The sequence below is a fragment of the Loxodonta africana genome, chromosome 5 (genome assembly GCF_030014295.1).
Source record: "Loxodonta africana isolate mLoxAfr1 chromosome 5, mLoxAfr1.hap2, whole genome shotgun sequence".
Taxonomy (NCBI): Eukaryota; Metazoa; Chordata; class Mammalia; order Proboscidea; family Elephantidae; genus Loxodonta; species Loxodonta africana.
This window is the reverse complement of record NC_087346.1, coordinates 157,797,893-157,813,243: the sequence shown is the minus strand read 5'-3', so window position 1 is coordinate 157,813,243 and position 15,351 is coordinate 157,797,893. Positions and strand designations below refer to the sequence as shown.

General features: G+C 51.1%; 1 protein-coding gene across 1 annotated transcript in view; it reads left to right on the top strand.

Annotated features, from left to right (window-relative positions):
• Nucleotides 1–15,146, top strand: part of ZFYVE28 (zinc finger FYVE-type containing 28) — a 127,577-nt gene extending 112,431 nt beyond the window's left edge. Inside the window, exons 10-13 of the mRNA XM_064286150.1 lie at nucleotides 1,148–1,264; nucleotides 4,922–5,026; nucleotides 13,040–13,143; nucleotides 13,769–15,146. Of these exons, the coding sequence (XP_064142220.1) occupies nucleotides 1,148–1,264; nucleotides 4,922–5,026; nucleotides 13,040–13,143; nucleotides 13,769–13,900 (458 nt within the window). The 3' untranslated portion in view covers nucleotides 13,901–15,146. The remainder of the gene's footprint in view (nucleotides 1–1,147; nucleotides 1,265–4,921; nucleotides 5,027–13,039; nucleotides 13,144–13,768) is intronic.
• Nucleotides 15,147–15,351: the final 205 nt, after the last annotated feature.

The window sequence follows — 15,351 nt, the reverse complement described above, 5'->3', positions numbered from 1 at the left end:
GCTTTCAACAGGAGCCCGGTTCTGTCCCAGCCCAGCAGTTCCTCTGGGGCTGGCAGGGTCAGAGTGGGCAGGAGCAAGGGTCAGCGTGGGCAGCCTGTGGACAGACCTGCCCCTGCGGAATCTCAGCCATGGTCCCGGGGGGGTCTTTCCATACAGCTGAGGGACCACAGACCCAGCCCTGAGCCAGGCCAGGCATGCCCCGAGGACCTGTGTTGGCCTTCCCCGGGCCTTGGGTAAAACCTGCCCCAGACCCTGAGCTTCAGTCCATGGTCTGCCAAAATTACCCCCTGGGCTTGTTTTAGGTTTAAGTCATACCATGCCTGTGTATAGGGAACCCTCTGGAAGGAAGCCTTGGCTGCGGGGTCAGCACTATGATGGGCCGTGGACGCTTGCGTCCTGGTAGGGGTGGGAGTTCTCCCTGGCTTTGCTGTAAATGCCAGCAGCCCCCTCAGCCTTCCTGCTAGCATGCCTTTCATGCAGGAGGGTGGAATCCGCCACATCCCAGGGAAGGAGAAGGGAGGGTATCTCTGCGGGTGGGGGTAGGGACATTTTCCTGCCAGGGAGCAGCTGGGTGATGGAGTGGGGGTGGGCAGAGGACCAAGGTGCTGGGCACCACCTGCGGGCGTAGTCCTCCTGGGCTCCTGGCACACGGAGACTCTCGGGGCCCATGGTCGTGGCTATTTGGGACAGGAGTATATCAGCTGGGGGCTCACCCACCACAGGGTCAGGCAGGCTTTGCAGGTGGGGTCTGGGTACCACAGTTGCCATGATGGTTAAAGGTGATGCGTGGGGGTGGGCACCAGGGACCCTCTGCTGAGGAGCGTCCACTTTGTAGTTGTGGCTGTGACCACACAGATAAAACACATTCCTGTCAGTAACAGACTGACTCATGGTGGTGCTGGTTAGGGTAGGTCTCATCCCTTCCTCTGCCTTCCCTTGGCTCCTGGTTCTATTTCTGCCAAAGGAATTGTCTCCATGGAGTCTGGGCAGCCCCTTCTCCCCCTAATTGGTCTGAGGATGTGTGGGTCTTAGATCATGAGCTCTGGCATGGCTTCACCCAGAAGTAGCATCATGCTTCCCAAGTCGGCCAGCCCGACCTGTCCTTCTGCCTGACCCCTGTTGTTCTCACCTGGGGCTCTCCTCCCAGGTGTGGCAGACCAGCTGCAGACAAACTATGCAAGCGACCTGAGAAGTATCCTCAAGACCCTGTTTGAAGTCATGGCTACAAAGCCGGAAACAGATGACAAGGAGAAGCTGAAGAAGGGTGAGTACCTGCTCTGGCCAGGCTCTGTCCACCATCCTCAGGAAGTAGGGGTGCAGAATACCATACCTCTTAGCCCCATGCAGACATGGCCCATCCTGTGGGAGCAACCACCCACCCTAGGTTTTCCGTGACCTGCACCTTCCAAATGGAAATGGCTCAGAAGTGCCAGGCTATCTGCTGTGGGGACCAAGGGGTGTAATTGCCAAGAGAAGTGGGGTCACAGCTGGGTAGGTGGGAAACGACCCCCTATGCACATGCCAGCACACGCAGCTGCTGCTCCTCACCTCTGGCCAGCTTCCCAGCAAGGCGGCCCAAACCTTACTGCGGACGGGGGTCCTGGACCTAGGAGGGATCCAGCATCACTTCTTCCGGATTCGCGCTGCCCGGAGCCAAGGGAGGGGCCATAGACTCCACATCTCCGTGAAGAGTTGCAAGGAGTCTGTGGCTGCCTTTAATCGGCCACATGTGTTTGCACACGCTCACACACATCATAGACACATGGAATGCTCTCACGCACAGTCATGCACACACGCACATGCAGTGCTGTCACACATGGACATACACACACGCTCACACACATCATAGACACATGCAGTGCTCTCACGCACACGCACACACATCACAGACACATGCAATGCTCTCAACGCACAGTCACACACACACACATCACAGACATGCAACACTCTCACGCACAGTCACCCACACACACACCACAGACACGTACAGCGCTCTCACGCACAGTCACACACACACAATCACAGACGTGCAGTGCTCTCATGCACCGTCACGCACACACATGCACACATCACAGACGTGCAGTGCTCTCACGCACAGTCACGCACACACACATATCACAGACACATGCAGTGTTCTCATGCACACGCACACACACGCTCACACATCACACACATTTAATGCTCTCACACACAGTCACGCACATGCACACACACTCGCACACACAATGGAGTTATTTGGTGAAGGAGACTGGCCTCAGGGCTGGGACTGATAGACAAAGTGTGGGGAGCCCACTGCTTGCTGCCTGCAGGGGTGTGGCAGAGTCCCGGGTCCCGGGTCTGGGAGGACACGGCCCCTGCTTCCCCTGCCCTTGTGCAGGCAGAGACTCCCATTCTGGAAGAACCTCCACTCCTCACTGGGGTGCCTTCCTGCCAGAGCCCCCACACCAGGCTACCCTGTCTTCAAAAAAAAAAAAAAATAGTCCCAGGGAATTCTTGGCCAGCTGCTTCTGGGAAAGCCCTACTCAGAACTAGCTCTGCAAACAGGGAGTACCCCACCTTGGGGACTCCTAGGACACTAAGCTGCACAAAGCCCCCCACCTGCCTTGAGGGTCACAGTCCAGGCAGACAATGCAGGGCCCCTGTGGGTGGGGGGCACAGTGAAAAGGGGAAGCCCTCGAGGGTTGGGGCCCACCATGCTGTGCAGGTGAGGCCCTCAGACCACGCCCCCAGGAACATAGCCAAATGCTTGGACCAGCCTTTGGGGGGTCCTGTGACCTGCACAGAGCTACATGGGCAAGCAGGGGGTGGAGAAGTGGAGACCAGGTCATCTTGGCCTGAGGAACTAGGCTAATGTGCTCAGATCTTAGCTTGGCCGACAGGCCTGAGTGGGCCATGCCTGGCTTAGAGGGTGGAGGAACAAAGAGCTGCTACGAGTAGACAGAGGGGGTGGAGATTCAGGAGCAGAGGGTCATGGCGTGCATGGTTGACCACATGGTGGACCCGGTGCTTGGCCACAACAGGCAGCCAGAAAGGGCTTGCCTTTAGCATGGCCTCAGTCCCAGAACCCAGCTACCCAACCCCACTGGGGCAGAGCTGCCCCTGCCCTGGCTATTGGCCCAGCCCTCCAGCCCTGCACAAGCGCAGCCCACCACGAAGCCCAGCCATTGGTGGAATGTGGACTAAATGAAGACCTACCTTGGGTCCTACAGGCCAGCATCTACATACCCCTCCAGAGCCTAAGTGCCTGCTGGAGGTCCCCAGCCCCCACATCCAGGAGGGTTTCAGGGCTGGCAGCAGGCAGCCCAGTCAGCCCTCAGGTCTCACGTCCTCTCTGAGTGGCCTTTGTGTGGATCTGGGTCACTTCTCAGCAGGCCTGGCAACAGGCAGCCATGGTGAGGAGAGAGAGAGGGTTCTTTCTTTCCTGAGAAGAGGTAGGTGAGAGGCAGTGCAGGCCTAGGGTAAGGTGATCTGCCCCACCTCATGGGGTGAACAGGAGTGCTCACTCACCCCCAACCTTCCCAAGACCCTGCACCCTGGACCCCACGCCCTGCACCCTAGGACCCTGCACCCTGGACCCTGTACCCTAGGATCCTGCACACTGGACCCTGCATCCTGGACCCTGCACTCTAGGACCCCACACCCTGGACCCTGCAGCCTAGGACCCCACACCCTGAACCCTGCACTCGTGGACACTGCACCATGGACCCTGTACACTGGATCCTGTACCCTAGGACCCTGCACCCTAGAACCCTGCACCCTGGGCCCTGCATCCTAGGACCCTACACCCTGTACCTTAGGACCCTGCACCCTGGACCCTGCACTCTAGGGCCCCACACCCTGGACCCTGCACTCATGGACCCTGCACCATGGACCCTGGATCCTGTACCCTAGGACCCTGCACCCTGGGCCCTGCACCCTAGGACCCTGCACCCTGGGCCCTGTACCCTAGGACCCTGCACCCTGGACCCTGCACTCTAGGACCCCACACCCTGGACCCTGCACCCTAGGACCCTGCACACTGGACCCTGCATCCTAGGACCCTGCACCCTGGACCCTGCACCATGGACCCTGCATCCTGGGCCCTGCATCCTAGGACCCTGCAGCCTAGGGCCCTGCACCCTAGGACCCCGCATCCTGGACCCTGACTCATGGACCCTGCACCATGGACCCTGTACACTGGATCCTGCACCCTAGGACCCTGCACCCTGGGCCCTGCACCCTAGGACCCTGGACCCTGGGCCCTGGACCCTAGGACCCTGCACCCTGGGCCCTGCACCCTAGGACCCTGGACCCTGCACCCTGCACCCTGGGCCCTGCACCCTCTGCCCTGTACCCTGGGTCCTGCACCCTAGGGCCCTGGACCCTAGGACCCTGGACCCTAGGACCCTGCACCCTGGGCCCTGCACCCTAGGGCCCTGGACCCTGCACCCTAGGACCCTGCACCCTGCACCCAGGACCCTGCACACTAGGACCCCACACTGTGGGCCCCTACCACCAGGCCCCTCACTCCCCTGTACCCTGGGCCCTGCACACTGGATCCTGTACCCTAGGACCCCACACCGTGGACCCTGCACCCCAGGCCCCTGCACTGTGGGCCTCTACCACCAGGCCCTTCAGCCCCCTACACCTTGTACCCTAAGCCCCTCACCCTGGACCCCAAGGCAGGAAGGCCCCCCTTCCACAGTCAGCCTCAGACCTGTGGGGGCAGCAAAGAGTATGGGGACTGTACTCCATGTGCCATAAGACTGTGGGGTGAGCTTAAATTCCAGTGGCAAGGACCCTGTGGGGAGGGTACCATCAGAACCTGGCCCTGCTGGCAGCAGCCATGGGTGTGTGGTGCCCAAGCCCGAGCCCTCTGCCCCAGAGCATTCCCTCCCTGGACTGCTGACTGTGCCTCCTACAGCTACTCTTTCCCTTACAGTCACCCAGACGCTGCGGAGCGCAGCCCTGGAGGACTGCGCCCTGTGCCAGGAGACCCTATCGTCCTCCGAGCTCGCAGCCAAGGCCCAGGATGGGGACTTCGAAGGTATGTGGGACACCTGGGCAGGGTTGGAGAGCTGCACGCTGAGCCAAGAGTGGCAAGAACCTATTTCTGGATGTTCCCTCCACTTCGTCCTGGGCCTGGGGAGCCTTTTGTAAGCTTGAGGCAGGGGTATCAGTCAAAGACAACACCAGGTGGTCAGGCTGGGGGTGTCAAGGTCCCAGCAGAGTGTGGCCAGAGCTGAGCTGGGGCTTGTTTTCTTCGTTTCTTAGCCCCCCACCTCTACCAACGGGTTTTGACATGGGCAGCCCACCAGACTGGGTGCTGACAGGGAGAGGCTTGGGTGAGGGCCCCTGCCAGGGTATCTTAGGCAGTGTTCTCTAAGAAACAGAACCAGTGTTATACACAGACACATAAATGTACCAAAAAAATCCTGTTGCCATTGAGTTAATTCCGACTCGTAGCAACCCTATAGGACAGAACAGAACTGCCCCATAGGGTTGCCAAGGAGCGGCTGGTGGATTCAAACCACCAATCTTTTGGTCAGCAGCCCAGTGCTTAACCACTGTGCCACCGGGGCTCCTTCTGTCTCAGAGCTCTGGTGGTGCAATGGTTAAGTGCTTGGCCACTAATTGAAAGGTCAATGGTTCAAACCTGCCAGCTGCTCTACAGAAGAAAGATGGGGTAGTCAGCTTCCAAAAAAATTATAGCCTTGGAAACCCTATGGGGCAGCTCTACTCTGTCCTACAGGGTTGTTAGTCAAAATCAACTCGATGGCAATAGGTTTTTTTTTTTTTTTTAATATATATAGTTTTATTTATTTCGTTGTTGAGAAATACACAGCAAAACATACACCAATCGAACGGTTTCTAGATACACAATTCAGTGACGTTGATTACATTCTTGGGTTGTGCAACCATTCTCACCTTCATCTTCTGAGTTGTTCCTCTACCATTAATATAAATTCATTGCCCCCTGTTTCAGTCATCTAGTGCTGCTATAACAGAAATACCATGAGTGGGTGGATTTAACAAAGGAAGTTTATTTTCTCACAGTGAAGTAGGCTAAAAGTCCAAATTCAGGGTGTCAGCTCCAGGGGAAGGCTTTCTCTCTCTGTCAGTCTTCTCATCAATCTTCTGCTGGACTAGGAGCTTCTTTGCACAGGAACCCCGGGTTCAAAGGACGCGCTCTGCTTTCTTGGTGATATGAGGTCCCTCATCTCTCTGCTCACTTCTTTCTTTAATATCTCAAGAGATTGCCTCAAGACACAATCTAATCTTGTAGGTGAGTCCTGCCTCACTAACACAACTGCCGCCTATCCTCCCTCATTAACTTCATTCATAGAGGCAGGATTTACAACATACAGGAAAATCACACAATACCCAGAATCATGGCCGAGCCAAACTGATACACACATATTCGGGGGGACATGATTCAATCCATGATACCCCCTAAGTTTCCTATCTAATCTTTCTAGTTGCTATTGTCATTTCAATTCCATATAAATAGTTCTCAAAACAGCATAATGCTCAAGGCAGGCATTTTTTACTAGTTAAGCTAAACTGTTGTTCAGTTTTAAGAAGACTTCAGGGGATTCTTTGGTTTAAGGTTTAAAGATTATCTCAGGGCAGTACTTTCAGGGGTTCAGCCAACCTTCATGGCTCCAAGAAGTCTGGAGTCTGTGAGAATTTGAAATTCCTTACTGCATTTTCCCTCTTTTTATCAGGATTCTTCTATGGAATCTTTGATCAAAATGTTTCGTAATGGTAGCTGGGCACCATCCAGTTCTTCTGGTCTCATGGCAAAGGAGGCAGTTGTTCGTGGAGGCAGTTAGTCAAACATTCCATTCCTCCTTCTATTCCTGACTCTCCTTCTTCCTCTGTTGTTCCAGGCGAATAGAGACCAAGCGTTGTGCCTTGGATGGCTGCTTGCAAGCTTTTAAGACTTCGGGCATGACACAATGAACTAGGAGGTAGAACAGAAGCACTAAACATGTTATTAGGCCAATTAACTAGGATGTCCCATAAAACCATGACCCTAAACCTCCTAATCAAGGAACAAAATCCCAAGAGATTTTTGGTTGTATTTAATGGGTTTGGTTTTGGTTTATGTATATATGTACACATATAAAAACCTATTGCCACTGAGTCAGTTCCGACTCAAACCGACCCTATAGGACAGAGGAGAACTGCTCCATAGGGTTTCCAAGGAGTTGCTGATGGATTTGAACTGCCAACCTTTCAGTTAGCAGCCAAGTTCTTAACCACTGTGCCACCAGGGCCCCATGTATAAATACACACACACGTATGTATACATATACATATACCTGTTGTTGTTAGGCATCTTCGAGACAGTACTGATTCATAGCAACTCTAAATACAGAAAGAAATGGATAGCCCAGTCCTGCACCATCCTCACAACGGTTGTTATGTTTGAGCCCATAGTTGCAGCCACTGTGTCAATCCATCTCATCAAGGGTCTTCCTCTTTTTCGCTGACTCTCTACCAAGCATGATGTTCTTCTCCAGGAACTGGTCCCTCCTGATAACATGTCCAAAGTAAATGAGACAAAGTCTTGTCATCTTCGCTTCTAAGGAACATTCTGGTTGTACTTCTTCAAAGACAAATTTGTTCATTCTTCTGGCAGTCCATGGTGTATTCCATATTCTTTACCAACACCATAATTCAAAGGCATCAATTCTTCTTCGATCTTCCTTTTTCATTGTCCAGCTTTTCCCTGTATATGAGGCGACTGTACGACAAGCTGACAGACACATTTGTTGTACTGTGGGGGCTTGTGTGTTGCTGTGATGCTGGAAGCTATGCCACTGGTGTTCAGATACCAGCAGGGTCACCCATGGAGGACAGGTTTTAGCTGAGCTTCCAGACTAAAGACAGACTAGAAAGAAGGACCCAGCAGTCTACTTTTGAAAAGCATTAGCCAGTGAAAACCTTATGAATAGCAACAGAACATTGTCTGATATAATGCTGGAAGATGAGCCCCCCAGGTTGGAAGGCACTCAAAAGATGACTGGGTAAGAGCTGCCTCCTCAAAGTAGAGTCGACCTTAATGACGTGGATGGAGTAAAGCTTTTGTAAATTGCATTTGCTGATGTGGCACGACTCAATGAGAAGAAACAGCTGCAAACATCCATTAATAATCAGAACTTGGAATGTACGAAGTATGAATCTAGGAAAATTTGAAATCATCAAAAAATGAAATGGAACACATAAACATCAACATCCTAGACATTAGTGAACTGAAATGGACTGGTATTGGCCATTTTGGATCGGACAATCATATAGTCTACTATGCTGGGAATGACAACTTGAAGAAGAATGGTGTTGCATTCATCATCAAAAAGAACATTTCAAGGTCTATCCTGAAGTACAATGCTGTCAGTGATAGGATAATATCTATACGCCCACAAGGAAGACCAGTTAATACGACTATTATTCAAATATACCCACCAACCACTAGGGCCAAAGATGAAGAAATAGAAGATTATTATCAGCTGCTACAGTCTGAAATTGATCGAACATGCAGTCAAGATGCATTGATAATTACTGGTGATTTTAATGCAAAAGTTGGAAACAAAGAAGAAGGATCAGTAGTTGGAAAATATGGCCTTCGTGATAGAAACAACGCTGGAGATTGAATGATAGAATTTTGCAAGACCAACGACTTCTTCATTGCAAATACCTTCTTTCACCAACATAAATGGCGACTAATACACATGGACCTCGCCAGATGGAACACACGGAAATCAAATTGACTATATCTGTGGAAAGGTACAATGGAAAATCTCAATATCATCAGTCAGAACAAGGCCAGGGGCCAACTGTGGAACAGACCATCAATTGCTCATATGCAAGTTCAAGCTGAAACTGAAGAAAATCAGAACAAGTCCACGAGAGCCAAAATATAACCTTGAGTATATCCCACCTGAATTTAGAGACCATGTGAAGAATAGCTCTGATGCATTGAACACTGGTGACCAAAGACTGGATGAGTTGTGGAATGACATCAAGGACATCATACATGAAGAAAGCAAGAGGTCATTGAAAAGACAGGAAAGAAAGAAAAGACCAAGATGGATGTCAGAGGAGACTCTGAAACTTGCTTTCGAATGTTGAGCAGCTAAAGCAAAAGGAAGAATTGATGAAGTAAAAGAATTGAACAGAAGATTTCAAAGAGTCGCTCAAGAATACAAACTAAAGTATTATAACGACATGTGTAAAGAGCTTAAAATGGAAAACCAAAAGGGAAGAACACGCTCGTTGTTTCTCAAGTTGAAAGAACTGAAGAAAAAATTCAAGCCTTGAGTTAAGGTACTGAAGGATTCTGTGGGGAAAATATTAAATGACACAGGAAGCATCAAAAGAAGATGGAAGGAATACACAGAGTCATTATACCGAAAAGGATTAGTTGATATTCAACCATTTCAAGAGGTGGCATATGATCAGGAACCGATGGTAGTGAAGGAAGAAGTCCAAGCTGCTCTGAAGGCATTGGCGAAAAACAAGGCTCCAGGAATTGATGGAATATCAATTGAGATGTTTCAACAAATGGATGCAGCGCTGGAGGTGCTCACTCGTCTATGCCAAGAAATATGGAAGACAACTTCCTGGCCAACTGACTGGAAGAGATCCATATTTATGCCTATTCCCAAGAAAGGTGATCCAACCTAATGTGGAAATTATAGAACAATATCATTAATATCACACGCAAGCAAAATTTTGCTGAAGATCATTCAAAAATGGCTGTAGCACTATATCGACAGGGAACTGCCAGAAATTCAGGCCGGTTTCAGAAGAGGACTTGGAACCAGGGATTTCATTGCTGATGTCTGATGGATCCTGGCTGAAAGCAGAGAATACCAGAAGGATGTTTACCTGTGTTTTATCAACTATGCAAAGGCATTCAACTGTGTGGATCATAACAAATTATGGATAACGTTCTGAAGAATGGGAATTCCAGAACACTTAATTGTGGTCATGAGGAACCTTCACGTAGATCAAGAGGCAGTTGTTCAGACAGAACAAGGGGATACTGATTGGTTTAAAGTCAGGAAAGGTGTGCGCCAGGGTTGTATTCTTTCACCATACCTATTCAATCTGTATGCTGAACAAATAACCTGAGAAGCTGGACTATATGAAGAAGAATGGGGCATCAGAATTGGAGGAAGACTCATTAACAACCTGTGTTATGCAGATGTCACAACCTTGCTTGCTGAAAGTGAAGAGGACTTGAAGCACTTACTAATGAAGATCAAAGACCACAGCCTTCAGTATGGATTGCACCTCAACATAAAGAAAACAAAAGGCCTCACAACTGTACCAATGAGCAACATCATGGTAAACGGAGAAAAGATCGAAGTTGTCAAGGATTTCATTTTACTTGGATCCACAATCAAGAGCCATGGAAGCAGCAGTCAAGAAATCTAACGACGCATTGCATTGGATAAATCTGCTGCAGAGGACCTCTTTAAAGTGTTGAAGAGCAAAGATGTCACCTTGAAGACTAAGGTGCACCTGACCCACGCCATGGTATTTTCCATCACATCATATGCATGTGAAAGCTGGACAATGAATGAGGAAGATCGAAGAAGAATTGAAACCTTTGAATTGTGGTGTTGGCAAAGAATATTAAATATACCATGGACTGCCAGAAGAACAAAAAAATGTGTCTTAGAAGAAGTACAACCAGAATGCTCCTTAGAATCAAGGATGGCAAGACTGCATCTTACATACTTTGGACATGTTGTCAGGAGGGATCAGTCTCTGGAGAAGGACATCATGCTTGGCAAAGTACAGGGTCAGCGGAAAAGAGGAAAACCCTCAGTGAGGTGGATGGACACAGTGGCTGCAACAATGGGCTCAAGCATAACAACGATTGTAAGGATGGATCAGGACTGGGCAGAGTTTCGTTCTGTTGTGCATGGGGTCGCTATGAGTTGGAACTGACTCAGCAGCACCTAACAACAACATGAGGCGACTGAAAATACCATGACTTGCGTCAGGCTCATCTTAGTCCTGAAGGTGACATCTTTGCTTTTTAACACTTTAAAGGGGTCTTTTGTAGTAGATTTGCCCAGTGTAATACATTGTTTTGTTTCTTGACTGCTGCTTCTGTGGGCATTGATTGTGGATTCAAGTAAAATGAAATCCTTGACAATTTCAATCTTTTCTCCGTTTATCGTGATGTTGCTTATTGGTCCAGCTGTGCAGATTTTTGTTTTCTTTTTGTTGAGGTGTAATCCATACTGACAACTGTGGTCTTTGATCTTCATCAGTAAGTGCTTCAAGTCTTCTGCCCTCTCAGCAAGCAAGGTTGTGTCACCTGTATATCACAGGTTGTTAATGAGTCTTCCTCCAATCCTGATGCCCCGTTCTTCATCATATAGTCCAGTTTCTCGGATTATTTGCTCAGCATACAGATTGAAAATTGAATTGGTACAGTGAAAGGATACAACCCTGATGCACATGTTTCCTGATTTTAAACTATGCAGTATCCCCTTTTTTATTTGAATGACTGCCTTTGGTCTATGTACAGGTTCCATATGAGCACAATTAAGTGTTCTGGAATTCCCCTTCTTCACAACGTTAGCAAGAATTTGTTATGATCCACACAGTTGAATGCTTTGCATAGTCATAAAACACAGGTAGACATCTTTCTGGCACTCTGCTTCCAGCCATGATCTGTCTGACATCAGCAATGATATGCCTCATTCTACATCCTCTTCTGAATCTGGCTTGAATGTATACCTACTTACTACCTATCTCGTTATCCAAAATTTCACATTTGTAATAGTAAAAAATCTACTATCCAACTATTTTGCTCATTAATGACATATGTCTGGCTGTAATGAATGTCGAGATGGGAGACGAGAGTAACACTGGCTGTGATGGTTAAGGTTGTGTGTCAACTTGGCTGGGCCGTGATTTTCAGTTTGGCAGTTATGTAATGATGTAGTCATCCTCCATTTTGTGATCTGATGTAGTAACTCTCCATTTTTGCATAATGCCAATTTTCATATAATGACCTGGTCTTTGGAACCTAATCATGTCGATAAGTGAAGGGTGGGTGTATATAAATATATATATATAGAGAGAGAGCTGAAAGGTAGGCAGTTCAAACTCAACGGCAGCTCAATGAAAGAAAAGACCTGGCGATCTGCTTCTGTAAAGATTACAGCCTTAGAAACCCTGTGGGGCAGTTCCGCTCTGTCCTGTAGGGTCGTTATGAGTCAGAATCACCTTTACAGCACATGCATACACAGTAACACACACACACAATAGAGAGATCTACTTTAAGGAATTGGCTCACAAGACTGGGGAGAGGTGCTGACAGTTCAGAGATCCGTAGGTCAGGTGACAGGCTGGAGACTCCTGCAGGTTTGTGTCTCGAAATCCGTACGTCAGACGACATGAAGAGTGGAAGAGTTCCGGCAATATGTCTATTCGTAGTCCGGAGGCAGAGTGCACCCTAGGGAAACTCCCTGTTGCTCTTACTGCCTTCAACTGATTGGACGACAAGGCCTACCCAAGTTGTGGAAGGTTATCTTCTTAAAGCCAAGCTATTTAATTACGTGTAATTATTTTTGTCACAGTAACTAGACTAGTGTCAATAGGTGCAACAATGGGCTCAAACCTACAAAAGATCATGAGAAGGCGCAGGAGTGGGTAACGTTTTATTCTGTTATATATAAGTTCTGCGTGAGCTGGAGCCAACTCAGTGGCAACTAACAACAGACTAGTGTTTGCTCAAACGACAAGGCACCGTAGGCCAGTCAAGATGACACATGAAATTAAGTGTCACACAGGGTGTGGCCATCTAGGTGGCCTGGCCTGGGGCAAGGTGCCCAGCTGGGTTTTGATTCACGTGCACTGCCAATATCTGGAAGGAATGACTGTCACAGCTAGTGACCAAAGCCGAAGGGGGGACTCAAGGGTAGGAGAGCAGAGGGGCCACGGGGCCCACCCGATCAAAGGCTGTGCTGACCGCCCTTGGCCCAGTGACACACCCGGTTGACCGGTCCCCGTCTCTTTGCGACAGACCCTCCCGAGTGGGTGCCGGACGAGGCCTGTGGCTTGTGCACTGCCTGCAAAGCACCCTTCACCGTCATTCGCCGGAAGCACCACTGCCGGAGTTGTGGGAAGGTAGGCTGGGCACCTGGGCAGAACTTGACCCCGAGGCTTCAGGGCTGGAATTCAGCCCCATAGCCCCCTGGAACCGGAAGTGCGGTATCCCATCCACAAGCAGTACACGTGGGTCTGGAAGCCAGTATGGATCCATGGGGGTGGCAAGGCCTGTGGGGTCCGTGTAGAGGTCCCCATGTCTGCACCCCATCTGATTCCTGGCACGGGGCATTTATACTCAGAGCACTCAACCGTTGAATGGAGAGTGTCTATACCCAGATCCAGCTGCTTCCAAGCTGGGGACAGAGGCAGGGGCTGGAGGGTCTGAATAAGATCCTACTGCAGCCTGGGTACAGCACCCAGTACCCCACTCGGGGTCTGGCCTCCTGGGGCCAAGACCTGCCCTAGGTTTTCCCACTGGTCCCAGCCCCACAGACCATAGGGCTGGTCCAGCAGACCCACCCATTAGCTTCAAGCCTGGTCTGGGTGAGAGGGAAGGCAAGGGGCACTTGGGCCTGGGGCGGGTCCCACTGCCGGTCTCAGGAGCGGTGAGGGCCAGGGGTGATGGGCCTGTCTGTCCCGTCCTTGCACACCCTGCTGCCGGCTGTGGCTGAGCCCACTGCTGCCCCCCCACCCCATGTCCCAGATCTTCTGCTCCCGCTGCTCCTCGCACTCAGCGCCGCTGCCACGCTACGGGCAGATGAAGCCAGTCCGTGTGTGCACACACTGCTACATGTTCCACGTCACACCCTTCTACAGCGACAAGGCGGGCGTCTGACACGGCACCTGGGCTCATCCCCAAATCCACCATGGGCAGCAATGACTTGAATTCCCGGGAAGAAGGCCGGGGTCCCCACCGTGGCCCCTGCTGTGGCCCCCACTGTGGCTGCCCGCCTCCTCCCTCCCCAGGCCATGCCACGGAGGGTTTTCATCGCATTTCATCTGCTGCGGCTGTTGCTGCTGCTGAAGGGGCCACAGGGCCGCTTTGGCTTCCACAACTTCCAGAGCCACTGTCCCATCCACCCTGAGTCAGGCCAGGGCCCACAGGTGGCCAATGAGGGCAGCCTGGGTACCTAGTGGCTGCCATGGGCAGAATGTCTGCTCGGCTGAGGGTCAGGGGTCTCCTGCCTGCCCACCTGCCCCTACCTGCTGAGCTCTGCTACTACTGCCTCGGGGTTCAGCCATAGTAATACCTGGGGGCCGCCCTCACTTGACCCTGGGTATTGGGGCGGTCACTGGCTAAGCTCCAGGCAGCCCCAACCCCAGCCCAGGCACCAGGGGGCCAAATCTCGGGGCAGGTGGCGGATAGGAAGATAATGTGGCCCTTGAGGACAGCATCACAGCAGGGCTTCTCCCAGGGCTTTGCTAAGGGCTGGCCCTTTCTCCCTGAGGGCCCGCAGCTACCACACCTCATTCCCCTCTGCCACCACCCCCTCCACGGCCCTGCCTCAGGACCTTGGCTAAAACAACGCGTCTCATTTCTTCTCGGAGGGGAAAATGCAGAGAGTGGGCCCTGTTAAGCAGGGTGGGCCCTAGAAGCGTCTGCTGGCTGTCCTATACCTGCTGACCGGAAGAGGGGCCAGGCCACGTCCCCCACAGCAGGGAGGCCCCAGGAAGAGGATCCTGGGGGTTCTCAGGCGGGGTGTACTGGGCAGCCGAGGATCACCAGGGCCACTTACGTGGCTGCTACCGCCCCTCTTCTTCTGCATCCCTTCGTGCTCTGGACCCTCCTCAGACACTGGCGTGGCCGGGCCAGGCACTGACAGCCCCAGCACGGACTCCTCCTCAGGCTTAAATCTCAGGCTTCATGTTGCAAGGACGACTGCAGTTTTATTTTTAGAGAGATGACACACCTGATGCTTCTTTTATAGGATAAAAATCCAGTCACACCTTAACAGTGGGATAAGTGCACCCAAAGATGGCTTCTGTGGAAAAAAAGTATATGATGGAGTGAATATTATTATGTATTTGAGATTATTTTTATTTTCTAAATGCTGTAATTTGGAGCCATTTCCATAAATCTATCTAGGGATTGCAGACGTGCCTGTTTGTTCTGTGAGCTCAGACTCCATTTTCTCCTTCTCGGGAAGCCCTGTGCTCGTGTTCTGTGGCTTTGAGACTCTCGGGACGATTCGAGGGCACGACTTGGCTTCCCACAGGCCCAGCACCTGGCTGCTTTTATCACTGGTTCCCCCAGGAGAGGGGGCCCCTGCAAGCCTAACCCATGCC